Below are 19,306 nucleotides of genomic sequence, written 5' to 3' on the forward strand. Positions count from 1 at the left end.
TAGTAAAAATGGGGTATGTCCCAGTAAAATGCCAAATTTGTGTTGAAAAATGTGGTTTTCTGATTCAAGTCTGCCCGTTCCTGAAAGGTGGGAAGATGGTGATTTCAGCACCAGAAACCCTTTGTTGATGGCATTTTCAGGGAAAAAACCACAAGCCTTCTTCGGGAGCCCTTTTTCCCCCATTTTTTTGGAAAAAACGAAATTTTCACTGTAGTTTGACTAATTTCTTGGTCTCCTCCAGGGGAAACCACAAACTCTGGTTACCATTAGAATCCCTAGGATGTTGGAAAAAAAGGACGCAAATTTGGCGTGGATAGCTTATGTGGACAAAAAGTTATGAAGGCCTAAGCGCGAACTACCCCAAATAGCCAAAAAAGGGTTCAGCACGGGGGGAGAAAGGCCCAGCAGCTAAGAGGTTAAGGGGTGAAAAAGACTGACCTCTTATTCCAATGCACCTTTAGTGATTACTTATTTTTTCTACAGTGACAGGTGCGGCTTGATATATGCCCCAGTCCTTTGTAAATCATTTGCACCATTACAAAATACACAACAGATATGGAGGAGTGCTTCTGAATGACTTTATTCATTATACTCTTATTTTCAATGGTAAAACATTGCTTTTTCAGCGCGCAACCAAATAACACCTGTGATGTGCATGTTGCTAGCGCAACATAACATTTAAATTTAAAGTCAAGAACGTAAACAAGTGTAAGAGGCAAAAGGCATACAGAGTTTTACGCTGAGCGGCCACTGTCGGTGCAGCTGTTATTGGGGTTCTGGACTTGGGGTGAAATGATTCTTCTCACGGATCTCTAGTCTGTTATAATTTTTGCTTTCAGTGGGTTCAGTGAAGAGATGAATTGATGGGGTCCGGAATTTTGTTTGGTTGCCTATACGTGATGTATTCAGCAGGAACAGAAAGGTACTGGCAGCATGGCAGATAATATTCTGTTAGTGCTCCTATGCTTAATATGTTGCTTCAGAACAGTGGTTACTCTCTAGGCAAGTTTTTTTTTTTTAAACCAGTTGCATGATGGTACTTGTAGAAGGCCTAAAAGTAGCTAAAATGTAATGCTTTAAAATGTTGTGTCCCCAATTAACCAGTAAAGCAAATCTTTTGAGTGTCATATATTGGTAAAATGTTGTTGCAGATCAAATTGTCCAGTTCTTTCGAGGTAAATCAGTGTATCCTACGGCATATAAAGCCATTATCTGTCATCCCCGACTCTCAATCTGTTCGACCTCAACTTCGCCCCAGAAAACAACATAAATGCAGTAAAAAGTACATTATATAGAAAATAAAACTGTGACTAATAGACACCATTTGTTAAGTCAACATTTTCCATCTGTGTGTGGGTGTCCTTGCATTTGTTCTGTTGTTAAAACACAGCCCAACTGCAAGGGGTGCCATCTTGAATCAGTCTATCATATCAGGCTCTAGATCCCAGTTCGGATTTTCACCTCTGGGCTTGGGCCCCCCACTTTTCTTGGCCATCACAATGTGGCTGATGCCAAGAAGGGTGACTGCAACGTTGGTGGCCAGTTTGATGCCCCAATGCTTAACTAGGAAAGAGTCGAGGATGCCCGCTTTGGCTGCATCAACTGTGTCAGGGCCATCTCCTACAAGGTTGAAGCCAACATTCGGAGCCTGAAGCTGGTGTACAGCCTTCAGTCTAGCCATGGCCTCATTTACATTGAGCCCAGCATTCTCAGCAAGTGCCCTTGGAAGGGACTCTAGGGCATGGGCAAACTCCAGTATACCATAGTGCTCTGTACCCGGGTGAGTTACGCCAAGAAAGCGGAGCTTGACGCACAGTTCTATTTCTGTGGCTCCTGCTCCCGGAACCAGAGTTGCGTTCATGGTGAGGACTTGGTAAACTTTAACTGCATTGGTCACCCCTTGTTCAACATTACTGAGTAACTCCTCTGTAGATCCACGGAGGATAATGGTGGTAACAGAACTACAGTTTTTCTGCTTCTTGAAGATTACAACTTGAGTGTCGCCAATTTCGTCCAAGTAAACTTGATCACAATGACCAATGTCTTCAATTAGCGGAGGGACTAGAGTCATGAGTATGGTGGCCCCAGTTGCCTTTGCTAGGTGTCTCATGTCATATCTGGATGTCATCCTAACCACCATCAGTTTATATCTGTCAGCATAATAGAGTGCCAGATCTTCCACTTTGCCAGCTACTACAACTACATTAACTCCAGTCTTGAGGATAGACAGCACCCGGGTTTCCATAAGGTTTTCTTGACAATTGCCAAAGTTCATGAGGTCGGCAGCACTCTCCAGTAGTACCGTGCCTGCGGTCTCGGTGTTCATCATGCCGAAACCGCAAGAGTAGATAGCAACTTTGGCATCCATAACACTAGTGACACAGCCCTCTGCCTTCCTTTTAAAGACCATGCCTTCCAGCAGAGAAGAGTGGAGGATGCTGGCTCCGATGATCTTACAGACCCTGACATTGTCTGCATTGAACTGCCCCTCTGGGGTCAGCACAGAAATGCAGCTTTCTGCCACCAGCTTAGCCAGAAATTCTTCATAACCAGTCAGTTTGCTGCCAATCACGGTTTGAAGACCCCGGGCAGTTTGGGCCACATCTCTGATGTTCTCCACAGATGAGCAGCAGAGGTTCTTCAGGATTTTCAGAACTTTCTTGGAGGCCATCTCATACCCAGTAATGACATCAGATACAGGCAAGCCAAGCCTTAGCAGCCCCTCTGCATTTTCCAGAAGGCTTCCAGCCAAAAGAACGACAAAGTTAGTACCATCACCCACTTCTTGCTCTTGTGATTCGGATGCTGTTCGCAGCAGCCTGGCTGCTGGATTCTCAATCTCCAACTCCTTCAGTATGGTTGCTGCGTCAGATGTGAGAAAAACCTTCCCCAAGTGATTTACCACTAGCTTGTTGCTGCCCCTTGGTCCGTAGCAGCTGCGTAGGCATCTCACAAGTGCTTTACAAGCTGTGATGTTGTTGAAGAGTGTCTCATCGAGCCCAGTGAAGTACTTAGTACCTCGCCGCAGCATCTGCAAATGTCCCGGGGCAATAGGAACGTGTGCTGCCATGATCTACAGTAAAAAAGAAGACAAATGATGACTTTGAAATGTTCAAACTAGGAACTAGTAATCTGACATAGCAGCTATAGAGACAGCGTACCATAATATCATCTGTCATTTAAGATAAATGCAGTTCTATAAGAAATACATGCACCCAATATATTCAAAAGAGAAAAAAGTATAAAAATCGCATTAGAAGTGGTTTGGGATTACGATGAGAAATCGAATGGAGCAAAGAACTAGATGTTAAGCGAGGGAGAATGTAAGTTAGGATATGGGTTGGTGTTAGAAAATTATGGTTGATGATGGCTGGTCTGATGGTGAGGAAGACTAAAGATAGGGTTCGCGGAAGTGTGTTAGGGGAAGAGCAGGGGTCAGGAAAAGGGAAGGGTTTGGTTAGGGCTAGAGTGGGAGTTCAGGTTAGAGTTAGTATAAGGATTAAAGTAAGCTTAGCGGAAGTGGTTGGATTTGAGTTAGTGGAATAAGTTACTTACCATAAGTGGATACTCTACTCCAGGATTCTTCTTCACCTTCATAATCCTCTTGGACATCAGACGGTATCAACAGCTCCTGCATACCGGTAGGTGATGTCATTGGCTTCCATCACTGCTCCGTTGTGCCTCAGACATCACAACACAGAGCAACGTAGAGGCTCCAATTTTGGCTGCTGACATCAGTTTTTCTCGTTTTTCCTATGCCTCCAGATGCAGAAACATGATTGACGTGATTAATGTAATAAATGGTGGTGAGCGAATTGAACTTGGGACCTTATTAATCCCTGAAAGTCTATCACAGAACAAGGAAAAAAGGGGGTGGACTGTGAGTAATGTGATTAGCTAGAGTATCCACCAGAAAAAAATCAATTGCCCAGATAAGTACCTTAATTTTCAGGTGGCTCCTGCTACCCACATATTCAAAGCCTCCTTAATCAGCATTAAACCAGTGGATCTGCAGAATCGACTTACACCAGGAAGGCCTGCTGGACAAAAAAGAAAAAATGACCCTCTATGCGGACCTGAGAATCAATAGAATACTGGCTGATGAAAGTATGGATGAAAGACCACATACTGGCTGGCAGATGTCCAATATGGGAACACCCCGGATTACCCATGGTTTCAGACATCACTTCGATGGAATGAGTCCTGAGACTATCAGGTCGCCGAACACAGTTTGATGGAAAGGACAATCCCATGAAATAAGCTTCTCTTCTGGACTGCCTTTTCTTTCTTTGCATGGGTAAAACCAGCAAAGAGCTGATCATCAATGCAGTACTCCTTAGTTACATCAACAGAGAAGTTAAGGACATATTATGGGTCTAACTGGTTATTTGCTGGCTGCTGGATAGCCTGTCATTGCTGATGGCAGATAAGGCTCCTGGATTAACCGTGAGATTTCCAATATTACTTATGGAACTGATGTCCTGGGAAGGCCAACCCACAGTACATGCTGTAGCACCACTACTCTTCAATTTTTCGATGGCAGAATCAGTTTCTTCAACAAAGAGCGGGGGTCTCATGATCGAAATATCCATCAAGGGAGCCTGGATGTCTCCCAAAAACTCCTATGAAGCACGTCCAGGCCTGTTTGCAAGTGATAAATACAGGTTCCCATCACACAGGCGAGGCCACAAGATTTGTTTAACTGCGTCTACCCATCCTGTACTGTTTGTGCAGAGGACACAGGAACGTCTTACAGTAACATTGGGAGATGGCACAGGAGATTCTGTCAAAGAGGAACACAGTGTCAAATTCCCTGACAAAAAGGCTTTCTTGTCCATTGCATTAATCTGTTGCGACTCCTTGTCTTGAGCAGTTGAAAGGAAAAAATTAGGACTTACCTTGCAAATAAAACCTTACACCAATAGACTTTCAGGTGTAGGATGCTTTGTCAGAAACATTGGGTCTCCAGGTGCTGGCCTGTGATATCTGGCAATAGGCAGGCTAACGTCTGGGGCTAAGTTGGGCTCAGACCAAACTGCCATGTTGGATTCAATGGTGCCTCCTTAAAAGGTAAAAGAGACTCAGTGGTAGAAGGGCCAGGCTGGAGGAATTCATTAAGAAAATTGGCTTTCATCTGTTCGGACGGGACAGGAATTCCCAATACCTCCACATCTCTACAAAGGACTACTGCAAAAGATGCACTCTTAGGACGGGCAAGCATCAATATAGTTTGGTGGAAGTAGGTTGTCTGGTTCTTCTTCATCATTCTTATCATGTGAAACTGAGACATCTGAATTGCTTCAGAATCAGTGCCGAAATGTGCCTCTGTTCTAGGAAAACACTGACATTGAGAAAGTGGAGCTGCGGTAATTCACCTTCTGAACAGGTCTCCACTTTAGTAATACTACAGTGCTATATGTAGTGGACACTCTCTGATAAAGGTTTCGATCTTGGGGCCCATGGGTTCAGTATCGATGTTGCTGAAGCTAATGCTGGTACTGGTGAGAAGGCTACAGTAGAAGCATGGCCTGGAACTGAAGGTGAACTTGGGGGACTCTAAGCAAAATCATCCAGTGCCGGTTAAGGACCCACCAGCAGAACTAATGAATGTCCTAAAGGCTTTGTGGTACCATAAGGCTCATCGGAATGAAGTTGGAACATGCTGAATATTTGAAATATAGCCTCTGTGAAGGCTGGCCCCTGCTGTGGAATGAACGATCACCAAAGGAACTCCAGGCACAACGGATCTAAAATTACAATGGGCTCCAAAAAGGACGACAAAGCCAAGGCCCAAGCTTGTAGATGCTGATTACATGGCCTATCCCCTGAACAGGAGTATCCAGAAGCTGAGGAATCTCATTTGTGTTTCCTTTGCTTTTTTTCTGAAAGCCTTTTCTTTGACTTTCACTTACCTGATGAGATCAACCTCAACACTAACAAGCCTAGTTTCTTGTGTTGAGCCTTCTACAGTTTGGCCTCTCAGTCCCCAATGGCCTACAGGTTCATCAGGAAGCATGTGTCATAGGGCTTGATGTTTGGCCTCCATACAACAGTCAGACGTTGTGTGAGACCATGGCAACATGTGCTCTGACATGCATAAAACAATTTGAAGCCTGTAGTTCTTCAGTGGTGACATACTTCGTATACTGCCAGGACAATTTGGATGGCAAAATGCTGTATAAATAAACTAAATTGATATGACTGGAGCTCAGGGTCCGCGTCAAAGGTTACATACAAAAAGGAGCTGATTTCAGTGTGCAGACGTGGCTCCTATAAGAGGTTCCTTGTCATTATGCTCGGGAAAGGTCAGAGCTGTGATTGAAGCTTATGGTGCCATCTACTCCGCAAAAGAGTTGCTCCAAGTTATTGAGGTCCAGTTTGGTACATGTGAGGTTTCGAATGGGGAGTAATCTGCAGGTAGAAATATCCATCAAAATAAGAGTTTTAGTCCGAGCTAGGGTTAGCGGAAGGGGTAGGGGAAAGGATAGGGTTAGGAAATAAGTTTGGGGAAGGGATAGGTTTTGGGTACATTTGTGGCCAGGTATTGGCTTAGGGATATGATTAAAGGAAGAATTACTCGTTAAGGTTAAGATGATGGTTACAGAAGGGATTGGAAACGAAGTAGAGCAGCGGGTAGGGTTAGAGTTAACGCTAAGGTTACAGTTAGGATAAGGTCTGGCTAGAGGTGTAAGTGGTAGGGTTAGGGTGGCACACAAGAAGCATGGAGGAGCACCTAAAAACAATGGTATGAGAAGTTATCAACTTAACATGTTAAACTGGAAAGAAGTAGACTACTGTTTGGAGGAAAAACAGACAATAGGAAGAGGTTAATCTAAAACCTACTCACAGGAGGCAACACTTGTGAAAAGGGCAGTAAAACTAGTGAAGTGAGGGGCAGAGTTTTAGGTGCTTGAAGAACTGACAGTGAAGACAAATAAGTGGAGTGGTGCATAAAAGGCAATTGGAGTCATAGTGGAAGAGAGAGAGAGGGGTACAGAGAATGCAAGAGAGAAACAGAGAAGGGGGAGAAGGATAAGTTACTTACCTGTAAATCCTAGTTCTCTTCCAGGGGTATCCTCATCAAAGTCATAAACATTGAATATTCCCGCCCCTGTGCGGGGACCCCGGAGCATATATAAAATACACACATATAATACATGTGTAACAAACAGTCATGCAGGCTATCATGTTAAAAACAGGCTAAAATGCTTTATTTCTATGAAGTTTTTTTTTTTTATATAATAAAGACTACAATAGAGCATAAATATCTACCCAAGCTCCTAAAACTAGGCTTAGGGAAGTAAGCAGCAGCAAACTCTAGAGAAAAAAATAGAAAAAACTGCATTGAAAAACAATGAAGCATTCTTAGCCAATAGGCTGCATGCAGGTTAACACAGGAGAACCATAAAAACTTTGGCACCGTGCCTTTAAGACCCTGAGCACCTCCAGTATCCCACCATGCCTCAGGGGTGAAGGAAAGGTGACAGTTGGTTCACAGTTAGGTCAGTTCTTTTTACGGTGACAATATGCATAACTGATTCAAAATACAGTCTTTCCTGCACTTCTAGGAGACATGCGTCCGGGGAGGAGGGTGGGTTGTTTATGACTTTGATGAGGATACCCCTGGAAGAGAACTAGGATTTACAGGTAAGTAACTTATCCTTCTCTTCCAGGGGATCCTCATCAATAGTCATAAACATTGAATAGATTAGCAAGCCCATCCCTAAATCCAGCGGACTGTCCGATAGAAGTGCAGGAATAGATATGTCTTACGCAAATAGATTTCTTAGAGAGGCCTGCCCCACTTGGGCATCGCTCTTGCATCGGAGTCTAAACAGTAATGTCTAGTAAACGTATGGACAGACTTCCATGTAGCAGCCTCACAAATCTCAGATATCGGAACATTGTTAAGGAGGGCAGCAGTAGCCGCTTTTCCCCTTGTGGAATGCGCTCTAGGCCGTGCTAGTAATTGTTTATTAGCTAGCTGGTAAGTATTAACAATACAAGAAACTATCCATCTTGATATTGTTCGCTTAGATGCTGCCTCTCCTGTCCTCAAATGACCATAGTTTACAAACAAGCGGTTAGAGTGTCTAATCGATTTTGTCTTGTCCAGATAAAATTTCAGCACTCTTTTCAAGTCTAATGAGTGCAATGCTTTCTCTGCCGGAGTCTCCGGATTGGGAAAGAACGTCGGTAAAGATATGGTCTGATTGATATGGAATTCTGACACCACCTTCGGAAGGAAAGATAGATGAGTTCGTAGAACCACTCTATTGTCATGAAAAACCGTGTACGGTTCTTTTGAAGACAAGGCCTGAATTTCACTGACCCTCCTCGCTGAAGTAATGGCCACTAGAAAAGCCGTCTTCCACGTAAGGTGTTGTAAGGAGGCCTTATGTATAGGCTCAAAAGGAGGGCCCATAAGTTTTGCCAAGACTATGTTCAGTTCCCATGGAGGAGAAGGTCTCCGAATGGGCGGAAAAACTTTCTTCAAACCTTCTAAGAAATCCTTGACTACAGGTTTTGTAAAGAAGGATTCCTGAGAAGGCGACTTGCGATAGGCTGTAATAGCAGACAAATGTACCTTAATAGAGGATACCTGCAGACCGGACTTCGCTAGATGAAGCAAATAGGACAGTATGACATCCTCCTGCGCCCGTATGGGATTATGACCTTGCTGACAGCACCATATGTAAAATCTCTTCCACTTAAAAGCGTAAGAACGCCGCGTGGAAGGCCGTTTGGACTCTTTCAAGATGTTCATGCCCTCCTGCGAGAGCCCTAGGTGCCCATACTGCAGGAATTCAGGAGCCATGCTGTTAAGCTCAGAGAGGGTAGGTTGGGATGTAGAATCCTGCCCTCCATTCTGCTCAGAAGATCCGGTCTGCACGGCAGCCTCCTGTGAGGTTATTCCGACAGGTTGAGGAGATCCATGTACCAGAATTGTCGGGCCATTGTGGTGCTATAAGAATCATTCTGGTCCTGGATCCGTAAAGTTTGCTGATCACTGCCGGAATGAGGGGAATCGGCGGAAAAGCGTAGAGAAATATCCCTGACCAGTCGATCAACAGGGCATTTCCTCGAGATCCCGGACGGTAGAACCTGGATGCGAAGTCTGGGCATTTCTTGTTTACTTCGTCTGCGAAGAGATCCAGTTGAGGCCGACCCCATTGCGCGAAGATGTATTCTGCGACTTTGCCGTGTAGGACCCAATCGTGAGCGTCCTCTAGGTGTCTGCTCAGAAAATCTGCTTCCACGTTTTGCTGACCTGGCAGGTGAACCGCTGTAATTGACATTCCTCTGGCCAGGAGCCAATGCCATATCGCTTGGGACTCTCGCGATAGGGGTAGGGACCTCGTTCCTCCCTGTTTGTTCAAGTAATACATCGTGGTTGTATTGTCCGTCTGTATCAAGAGCGTTTTCCCCTGAATTAGTGGCATGAAAGACTTGAGAGCCAGATGGACCGCTCTGAGTTCTAGCAGATTGATGTGGTACTGCTTTTCCTTGTCTGACCACAGACCCTGCGCTTGAAAGGGACCCAGATGAGCCCCCCATCCCTGAAGAGACGCATCCGTTACTAGGGTGTCGGATGGAAGCACCTGGTGAAACGGAGCACCCACTGACAGGTGAGGTCTGTGCATCCACCATCTCAATGACTGAAGTGCTACCGCCGGTAGCTGCACCGTGTCCTCCCAGCGACCTGTTCTCTGGCTCCAGTTGGTCTCCAATGCCTCTTGGAGGGGTCTCATGTGGAGTCTGGCATTTGGGACAATAAAAATGCATTATGCCATGGAGCCCAGCAGCGATGTCACCTGACGTGCCGTAGGTGCGTTGGCTCTCAACAGGTCCTGACACTTCCTGTCTATTGAGGATAGTCGTTCCTCCGAAGGATACACTTTTTGGAGTTCTGTGTTTATGATAGCTCCTAGGTAGTGAAGATTCTGTGTTGGAATCAAGGTTGACTTCTGGTAATTGACCTGAAGACCTAGAGCTTCGCAAACTCCTAGTACAATGTCCCGATGGCTTCTCGCCTGCTCCAGAGAAGAAGCCTTCAGTAGCCAGTCGTCTAGGTATGGATATATGTATATCCTTTGTCTTCGAAGATGCACCGCCACCACTGCCATACATTTCGAGAAAACTCTTGGGGCAGATTTCAGGCCAAAGGGTAGAACTCTGAACTGGTAATGCTGTAACGCTACTCGGAAGCGCAGGAATTTTCGATGTTTGGGAGCTATTGGGATGTGAAAGTACGCATCCTGCAGGTCGATGGAGCACATCCAGTCTCCCTGATGCAGTTGAGGGAAAATCTGGTGAAGCGCTAGCATTCTGAACTTCTGCTTCCTTATGTATTTGTTCAGCAGCCGTAGGTCCAGAATTGGCCTGAAAACGCACTCTCAACCCTTCTTCGCCACCAGAAAGTAACGGGAGTAGACCCCCTGTCTTCTGTGTGCAGGTGGAACCTTTTCTATGGCATTCTTTTTTAGGAGGGTGAGAGCCTCCTTGCGTAGCAAGCTGAGATGAGATGGATTGTCTTTGGTTGGTGGCAAGCGTGGTGGAGGCTGTTTGAAAAGAAGAGAATAGCCATGTTCGACAATATTGAGCACCCATTTGTCTCTTGTGATAGAGTGCCACTCGTGAAGATAAGCTGTAATACTTCCCCCACCGGAGTGGTGTACAGTGCCGAGGGAAGCGAGATTTCATTGCTTGGTGGGTGCTTTCGGAGTGGACTGTTGACGTCTACTTGACCCTCGCTCCCTTGTGTTTCTCCGTTGAAAAAGAGGGCGTCCCTGTCGTTGCTGTGACCTTTGCGACCAATGAGGGGTTTGAACCCTCTGCTGGAAAGGGCGCCTGTCATACGGCCTGTACCTCCGCCTGAAATCTTTCTTTCTTTCTTTCCAGGCCCACCGCCCTCATGGTATCCACCTCGGTCTTCATGCGGGCCATCTCTTCGTCTGCATGGGCACCGAATAGAGAGTTCCCGGCAAATGGGAGATTCAGGATGCGTTGTTGTGCTTCCTGTTTCAAACCAGTGAGCCTCAGCCAGGAAGATCTCCTTGCACAGATTCCATGTGTGTACCCAGGAGCAGCCAAATCCGCCCCGTCTGCTGCCGCGCTGATAACCTGGTTGGATACCAGGCATCCTTCTTGTAGTATCTCCTGGAAATCTTGTCTGTCCTCTCTGGGCAATTTTTCTGTGAATCTACTGAGAGAGTCCCACAGAGAACGATCATACTTGCCCAGGAGCGCAGACGCACTGGAGACTTTCATTGCCGAAGCCGCCGTCCCGCATATCTTTCTCCCCAGAGAGTCTAGATGCCTGCTCTCTTTATCCGGGGGTACCGTGGATGAAGATGCCACTGAGTGGGTCTTTCGGGCGGCAGCTATTATAACCGAGTCCGGTGGCGGATCCTTCCTGAGGAACAAAGGGTCCTGTTCGGGAGCCTTGTATTTTTTGAGAATCCTAGCCAGGGCAGACTTAAGCGAGGCTGGGGCCAGAAAAGTGTCCATGGTTGGCTGCAACAAACCAGGCACTAGAGGCAGCAACTTTTTCGACGCTGATCTCTGTTGCAGAGTCTCAAAGATGACCGATGAGGAGGTAGATGGTTCTGGAACCTCTATGTTGACTTTCTGCGCTCCTCTTAGCAGCACCTCGTTGAACGTGGTAATGTCATTCACCGGTGAGACTCTAGCAGGTGGTGAATCTGTTAGGGTGGGTGAGTAACGCCCGACAGATGAACCTGATGAAGACCAAGAGGGTGATCTTCTTCTTGACCGAGACCTGGATCTTCGTTGAGAGCGACACCTGCTGCGAGACGCTGTAGCAGAGCGCCTAGGCCTCGCTGTCGGTTGGCGAGGAGCAGAACGAGCCCGTTCTGCCCTGGCTGTCGGTGATGGCGTTCTTGGCAGGGAGGCAGTAGGTGAATACATTCGCAAATATTGCAAATCTGGGGAGGCCGCTGGTCTGTTAAGGCTCTCCAGCCATCTCGGAGATAGATTGATGGGCGAGACATTCCCAGAAGATGCCGCTCTTGACCGAGAAGAGTCGCTCGGTATGGAGACCATTGGAGATGGCGCCTTGTCTGGCGTGGGGCGATGTTCTGCTCCCTGTGAGACAGGTAAAACCTGAGTCGACGTCGATGGCTGTTTCGACGTCGAAGGGCGCCCAGCCGGTTGCTCTTGCCTCGACGTTGAGTGCCTCGACGCAGAGTGCCTTGACGTCGAACGGCGATCCTTGGACCTCGACCTGCTCGCAGTCGTGTGCCTCGACGTGGAGCGGTGGGAGGTCGACGGCGGATGTCTCTTGTGCCGTCGTGGTGATTTTGACGTCGTGTGTCCTGACGTCGGGGGCGCACAGCCTTTGGCGGCGACCGGGCACGCCGGCGATGGCTCGACGTCGATCGGCGGGCTGCCGTTGACGGAGACCTGCCCCTGCGCTGATGTTCCCTCGACGCCGTTTCCTTCGACGTCGGGTGTGTCGCCATCGACAGCGATATATGCCGGTGAGACGGTGGTAGCGACGACGTCGACGGTGAACAAACAGGTACTTTCCTACCTGCTGACGTCGACCGAGCCATTCTCTCCGGAGAATGGCCTTCTGGTTGTCTGGGAAGTGACACAGATTGTCACTGTAAAAAAGAACTGACCTAACTGTGAACCAACTGTCACCTTTCCTTCACCCCTGAGGCATGGTGGGATACTGGAGGTGCTCAGGGTCTTAAAGGCACGGTGCCAAAGTTTTTATGGTTCTCCTGTGTTAACCTGCATGCAGCCTATTGGCTAAGAATGCTTCATTGTTTTTCAATGCAGTTTTTTCTATTTTTTCTCTAGAGTTTGCTGCTGCTTACTTCCCTAAGCCTAGTTTTAGGAGCTTGGGTAGATATTTATGCTCTATTGTAGTCTTTATTATATAAAAAAAAAAAAAAAAAAAAACTTCATAGAAATAAAGCATTTTAGCCTGTTTTTAACATGATAGCCTGCATGACTGTTTGTTACACATGTATTATATGTGTGTATTTTATATATGCTCCGGGGTCCCCGCACGGGGGCGGGAATATTCAATGTTTATGACTTTGATGAGGATCCCCTGGAAGAGAAAGACACGTACAATGATGGCAGGGAGCAAGACAGAGTGGCACAAAAAAGAGAAGAGCAATATAAAGGTGTTGAGATGGACTCGAAAGAATAGCTTGAAAAAAGTTGTGCCCAGCCCGTTATCTTCTTTGTGTTTTTTCACAACAAGATTCAACAATTAATGAGCCCACAGAGTGGCTCCATCCTTTATTAGGAGGCATCCTTTCTCGTGCATGATGGAAGTAGATACACCCAAAAGGAACCCTCAACCCCACTGAAGGTGCCCCCCCCCCCCATAACAGGATATGAGGTGGGCAGAACCAAATAACTGTGATCCTTGTCTGTCCTCATATATGTGCTGTGTGTGAACTAGGACCCTGGTATTGACCCCATTGTTCGCCTGGGACAGTGTGGCTGGAGAAGGGCCCTTGCTGACATGTCTCAACCATGATCGATGCGACTGATATCTGTCATCAACATTGAAGAATGTAACCCACATATTAGACGTATACATCTTCAGAGCAGGGAATTCCCTGGTATATTTGGAGTCGGTCCCATAACTTGTGCATCTGTAACAAAGAATGTAAGGTCTCGCTCACTTATAGTGGCATGCTTCATCCTCGAGCCCCCTATCTAGCATTAGGTGCACCTGTAACGATGTATTTATGGTGTCTTCCAATGTTACCCTATCCTAGTTCTATTAAAGTTGGTTAAGGTCTACTAAACAACTCTTTAAGATTGTCCCCCGAACTACATGATTTAAAAGATAACAAGGATCCACATTAATAGCCTTTCAAATACGGGAAGTCAGTATGTTTCTGCGCTTTCTGGTTGCTATATGTAGTTAAGCACATTTATCAGGATGTTGAATTATTTGATAGCAATTAATGGCACTATGTGTTCTATGTACTCCTAAGCAGGAACCTATCAGAAAAGGATATACATATTATACCACCCGCTTTCATAATTTGTGACACAGTTTCATCGCGAGTTGAGGGCTCTGAGGTTTGTACCAGAAGAACGAGTTACTTACCTTCGGTAACGACTTTTCTGGTGGATACATTAGCTACCTGTGGATTCCTCACCTCATGAATACTCCCATGGCGCCAGCATTCGACGGAAATCTTCTTACTAGTCTCTGCACGTCGACGAGGACGTCACTCTAGCCCACGCGACGCCGTCTGACGTCATACAGGCAATAAGAGGTCCTCGACGACGTGCGGACGTCAGTACCAATCATTTTTTACGTGCATGAGAACAACCAGGCAATGCAATGAAAGAGCAAGGCAACATCCCATTATATTGCAAAAACACACAACATTGTATGAATAACTGTAAATCTTTTTATATAAATATATATATAAAACTTTCTCTTTTAAAATATATACACACACCAAGTATATATACAAAGATATATACATATATACATATATATAAATATATATTATATACACATCTATTGCACCCTCAAAGACCAAGAGGAGCGCACTCAAGGATTACTTGGCAAGACCAGAAAGGCAACGGGGAGGCGGGTGGGACCGTGAGGAATCCACAGGTAGCTAATGTATCCACCAGAAAAGTCGTTACCGAAGGTAAGTAACTCGTTCTTCTGATGGATAAAACTACCTGTGGATTCCTCACCTCATGAATAGAGTCCCAAAGCAGTACCACGCCCGGCGGTGGGTGCCTAAATGGTCAAACCAAGAAATCCTGCAGCACTGACCGTGCAAAATGGCCGTCCCTTCTAACCTCAGAATCCAAACAGTAATGTTTTGCAAAAGTGTGAAGGGACGACCAAGTTGCGGCCTTGCAGATGTCGACCACAGGAACACCCCTGGCCAAGGCCGAAGTGGCCGACTTAGCTCTGGTGGAATGAGCTCTAATGCCCTCAGGAGGATCCTTCTTTGCCAAAGAGTAACATATTTTAATGCAAAGAACAACCCACCTGGATAGTGTTCTCTTGTGGACTGCCTTTCCTCTCCTCTTGCCCACGTATCCAATAAACAACTGATCCTCCAGCCTGAAATCCTTTGTTCTATCAATAAAGAAGATCAACGCTCTCTTTGGATCCAGACGGTGCAGTCTTTCTTCCTCTTTGGAAGGATGAGGCGGAGGATAGAACGTGGACAAAGTAATTGCCTGAGCCAAATGGAAGGGTGAAACAACCTTCGGGAGGAAAGCAACACCACCTTATCCCCATAAAAAGTTGTATAAGGGGGCTTTACTGATAAGGCCTGCAACTCACTCACTCTCCTTGCTGATGTTATAGCTATCAGGAAGACTGTTTTTAAAACCAAATACCTCAAGGGGCAAGAATGCATAGGTTCAAAAGGGGACCCCATAAGGAAAGTCAGGACCAAGGACAAATCCCATTGCGGCATAACGAATGGCTTTGGAGGATATTGATTTAGAAGACCTTTCAAGAATCTGATAACAATAGGGGATTTAAATAAAGATGGTTGGTCTGGAAGACATATGAAGGCTGACAAGGCCGATAAATAACCCTTAATGGTAGCCACTGCACAACCTTTCTGCGCCAGAGATAGAGCAAAAGACAAAACGTCTGATAGATGAGCATGCAAAGGATCAATCTGCCTCTCTCCACACCACGCAACAAATTTAGACCACCTATTAGCGTAGATAGATTTAGTGGAGTGTCGCCTGGCCGCTAATATAACATCCACTACCTCAGGCGGGAGAGAGAAGGAACTCAGGTTGCCCCGTTCAATCTCCAGGCATGTAGGTGCAGACTCTGGAGGTTGGGGTGTAGAACCTGCCCCTGCGACTGCGAGAGGAGGTCTGCCCTGAAAGGGAGACGGAGCGGCGGGCACATTGAGAGTTGGAGAAGGTCGGAGTACCACACCCTCCTTGGCCAATCCGGAGCTATTAAGATTACTAGAGCCCGGTCTTGGCGAATCTTCCTCAATACTCGAGGAATCAAAGGTATGGGAGGAAACGCGTAAAGCAACTGGCCGCACCAGGTTATTTGAAACGTGTCCCCCAACGCTCCCTGCATCGGATACTGAAGGCTGCAGAACAACGGACAATGCGCGTTCTCTCGAGTGGCGAACAGATCTACCCGAGGAAAACCCCACCTCTGGAAGATTAAACGGACTTGATCTGGATGGAGACGCCACTCGTGGTCTGCCGAGAAGTGGCGACTGAGACTGTCCGCACGCACGTTCAAAACTCCGGCCAGATGGTTTGCTATCAAGCAAATCCGATGGTCCTTTGCCCAGGACCATAGTCGAAGAGCTTCTCTGCAGAGAAGGTACGACCCCACTCCTCCCTGCTTGTTTATGTACCACATCGTGGTAGTATTGTCCGTTAGGACCTGTACCGACTGACCACGAAGGGAAGGGAGGAAGGCCTTGAGAGCCAGACGTACAGCCCGTAACTCTAACAGATTGATGTGAAACATCTGTTCCTCTGGAGACCAAAGACCTTTGATCTCCAGATCCCCCAGATGAGCTCCCCACCCTAGAGTGGAAGCATCCGTTATGACTGTGGTCACTGGTGGCGACTGCTGGAACGGCTTTCCTTGTGAAAGATTGTTGCTTGCAATCCACCACTTCAAATCCACAGCAGCATCTCTGGAGATCTTGACAGTACCCTCTAGATCCCCTCTGTGTTGAGACCACTGCCTTCGGAGGCACCACTGAAGAGCCCTCATGTGCCAGCGAGCATGCGTGACCAACAGAATGCAGGAGGCAAAAAGACCGAGCAGACGAAGGACCTTGAGGACTGGAACTACCGCTCCATTTCGAAACATTGGAACCAAATCCTGAATATCTTGAATCCGCTGAGGAAAGGCCCGACCCAATGTTGTATCCAGTACTGCCCCTATGAACAGGAGGCGCTGAGAGGGCTCTAGGTGAGATTTGGGCTCGTTCACCGAAAAACCCAGGTCGAACAACAACTGGGTTGTTGACTGCAGATGATGCGACACAAGCTCCGGGGACTTGGCTTTGATCAACCAGTCGTCCAAGTAAGGGAATACTGCTATCCCCTTCCTTCTGAGTTCTGCCGCAACCACCGACATCACCTTCGTGAAGACTCGAGGTGCTGAAGTAAGACCAAACGGAAGGACCGCAAACTGATAGTGTTGCGATCCCACCACAAACCGGAGATACTTCCTGTGTGACTTGAGTATCGGGATATGAAAGTAAGCATCCTGCAAGTCGACAGACACCATCCAGTCTTCCATGTTCAACGCCAAAAGCACCTGCGCTAGGGTCAGCATCTTGAACTTTTCCTGCTTGAGGAACCAATTCAAGATCCTCAGGTCCAGAATTGGTCTCAAACGACCATCCTTCTTGGGAATCAGGAAATACCTTGAGTAAACTCCTCGACCCCTTTCCTGCTCCGGGACCAACTCCACCGCGCCCTTTGAAAGGAGGACTTGCACCTCCTGTTCTAGCAACAGGAGGTGTTCTTCTGAACAATACGAAGGGCGGGGCGGGATGAGGGGCGGGAACTCCCGAAAGGGAAGGGTGTAGCCTTTTCCCACAACACTGAGAACCCAAGTGTCCGATGTAACAGTCTTCCATTTGGTGAGAAAATGCTGTAATCTTCCCCCTACAGGAGAGGAGTGAGTGGGAAATGGTGGAAGCCTAAGGCTGCTTCCCCTGCTGCACCCCGCCAGAGGATGAGGAAGAGGCAGAGTGCTGCTGAGAGGCTCCTCTGGTGCGGACCCTACCTCTCCCCCTGAAAGATCTATAGGGATGGGAAGAAGCAGGTTGCTGATATCTCCCCCGAAAGGAAGAGGAGGAAGAACCACGCCCAAATCCACGAAACCTCCTGAAGAATCTGGAAGAGGCCGTGGAAGAAGGAGCTTGGAGCCCTAACGACTTAGCCGTGGCCCTGCTTTCTTTAAAACGTTCCAAGGCCGAATCAGCCTTAGTCCCAAACAGTTTGTCCCCATCAAACGGGAGATCCAACAATGTGGACTGTACATCTGCCGAAAAGCCTGAGTTACGGAGCCAGGCCTGTCTCCTTGCCACCACAGTTGTGCCCATTGCCCTGGCTACCGAGTCGGTGGTATCCAGTCCCGTCTGGATAATTTGGGTCGCAGCAGCCTGGGCATTTGAGACAAGATCCAAAAGACCCTGGGGAAGCTCTGTAAACGAAGAGGAAATGTCATCCATCAGAGCATGAATATACCTCCCCAGGATACAGGTTGCATTGGTGGCTTTTAACGCCAGACTGCAGGATGAAAAAATCTTCTTCGACTGCGCCTCTAGCTTCTTTGAATCTCTGTCCCCAGGCACCGTCGGAAAAGAACCAGGCGCTGACTTGGACGAACAGGAGGCCTGCACCACCAAGCTCTCCGGCGTAGGGTGCCTAGATAGGAAACCAGGGTCAGTCGGAGCCGTCCGATACCTCCTGGCCACGGCTCTGTGAACTGCTGGGGAAGATGCCGGCCTCTTCCACACCTCTAACACCGGATCCAGCAGAGCGTCATTAAATGGTAACAGAGGCTCCGCCGCGGCTGAGGCCGGATGTAACACCTCTGTCAAAAGGTTTTGTTTTGCCTCCACCACCGGCAAAGGCAGGTCCAAAAAACTAGCTGCCTTCCGTACCACTGCGTGAAAGGAAGCAGCCTCCTCAGTATATTCCCCCGGGGACGAAAGGTCCCACTCAGGGGAAGTGTCCAGCCCACTGGCCGACTCCAGACCACGCAGCCCATCACCCGAGTCCTCTAGCTCTCCTTCCTCTAGGGCTCGTTGGTACTCCTGCTCTTCCAATACACGGAGAGCACGTCTCCTTGAATGAAGTCGTTGCTCAATACGCGGAGTCGACAATGCCTCCGCCGAAGTCGAAGATCGGCGCCGATCTTCAGGAGCCACCGACTCCGCATCCGGCGCCACAGGTAACTTCGGCGCCGACGGAAGAGCAACTGCCGCAGATGGACCCACCGGAGTCACAGGCCGAAATCCCGACGTCGACGGGATGGAAATCCCCGGGGCCAATTCTTCTGAAGCCACCGGAGCGGCCACCGGCGCCGACAGTGGCGCCGAGCCCACGTTCCCAAACGGGAGAAAGGGCATAAAGGGTGCCGGCAGAAGAGGCGCAGGATCACCCAAAGAAAAGGCCAAAGGCCCAGCCGGAGCACCCCCTGGAGCCATCTGTTGGAAGATGGCATACATCGCATTCAAGAATGCGGAACTATCGGCTCCAGGGGTGGGAAAAGCCGGATACTGGGGTGCCTGTCTCGGAGGCGACCCCGACG

The 19,306-nt window shown here is 47.7% G+C and overlaps 1 protein-coding gene across 6 annotated transcripts in view; it reads right to left on the reverse strand.

Moving 5' to 3' along the window:
• Positions 1–561: 561 nt before the first annotated feature.
• The window catches only part of LOC138268728 (T-complex protein 1 subunit theta-like), an 88,307-nt gene continuing 69,562 nt past the window's right edge, over positions 562–19,306 (reverse strand). For 4 of the 6 annotated variants that reach the window (XM_069218682.1, XM_069218678.1, XM_069218680.1 and 1 more), the window contains exon 2: positions 570–3,073. In XM_069218682.1, coding sequence (XP_069074783.1) covers positions 1,418–3,070 — 1,653 coding nt within the window. In that variant the 5' untranslated portion in view covers positions 3,071–3,073 and the 3' untranslated portion in view covers positions 570–1,417. Of the gene's footprint in view, positions 3,074–19,306 lie in introns of all 6 variants that reach the window. The other 2 variants (XM_069218681.1, XM_069218679.1) reach the window with 1 other exon arrangement.

This window comes from Pleurodeles waltl, chromosome 12, assembly GCF_031143425.1.
Source record: "Pleurodeles waltl isolate 20211129_DDA chromosome 12, aPleWal1.hap1.20221129, whole genome shotgun sequence".
Classification (NCBI taxonomy): Eukaryota; Metazoa; Chordata; class Amphibia; order Caudata; family Salamandridae; genus Pleurodeles; species Pleurodeles waltl.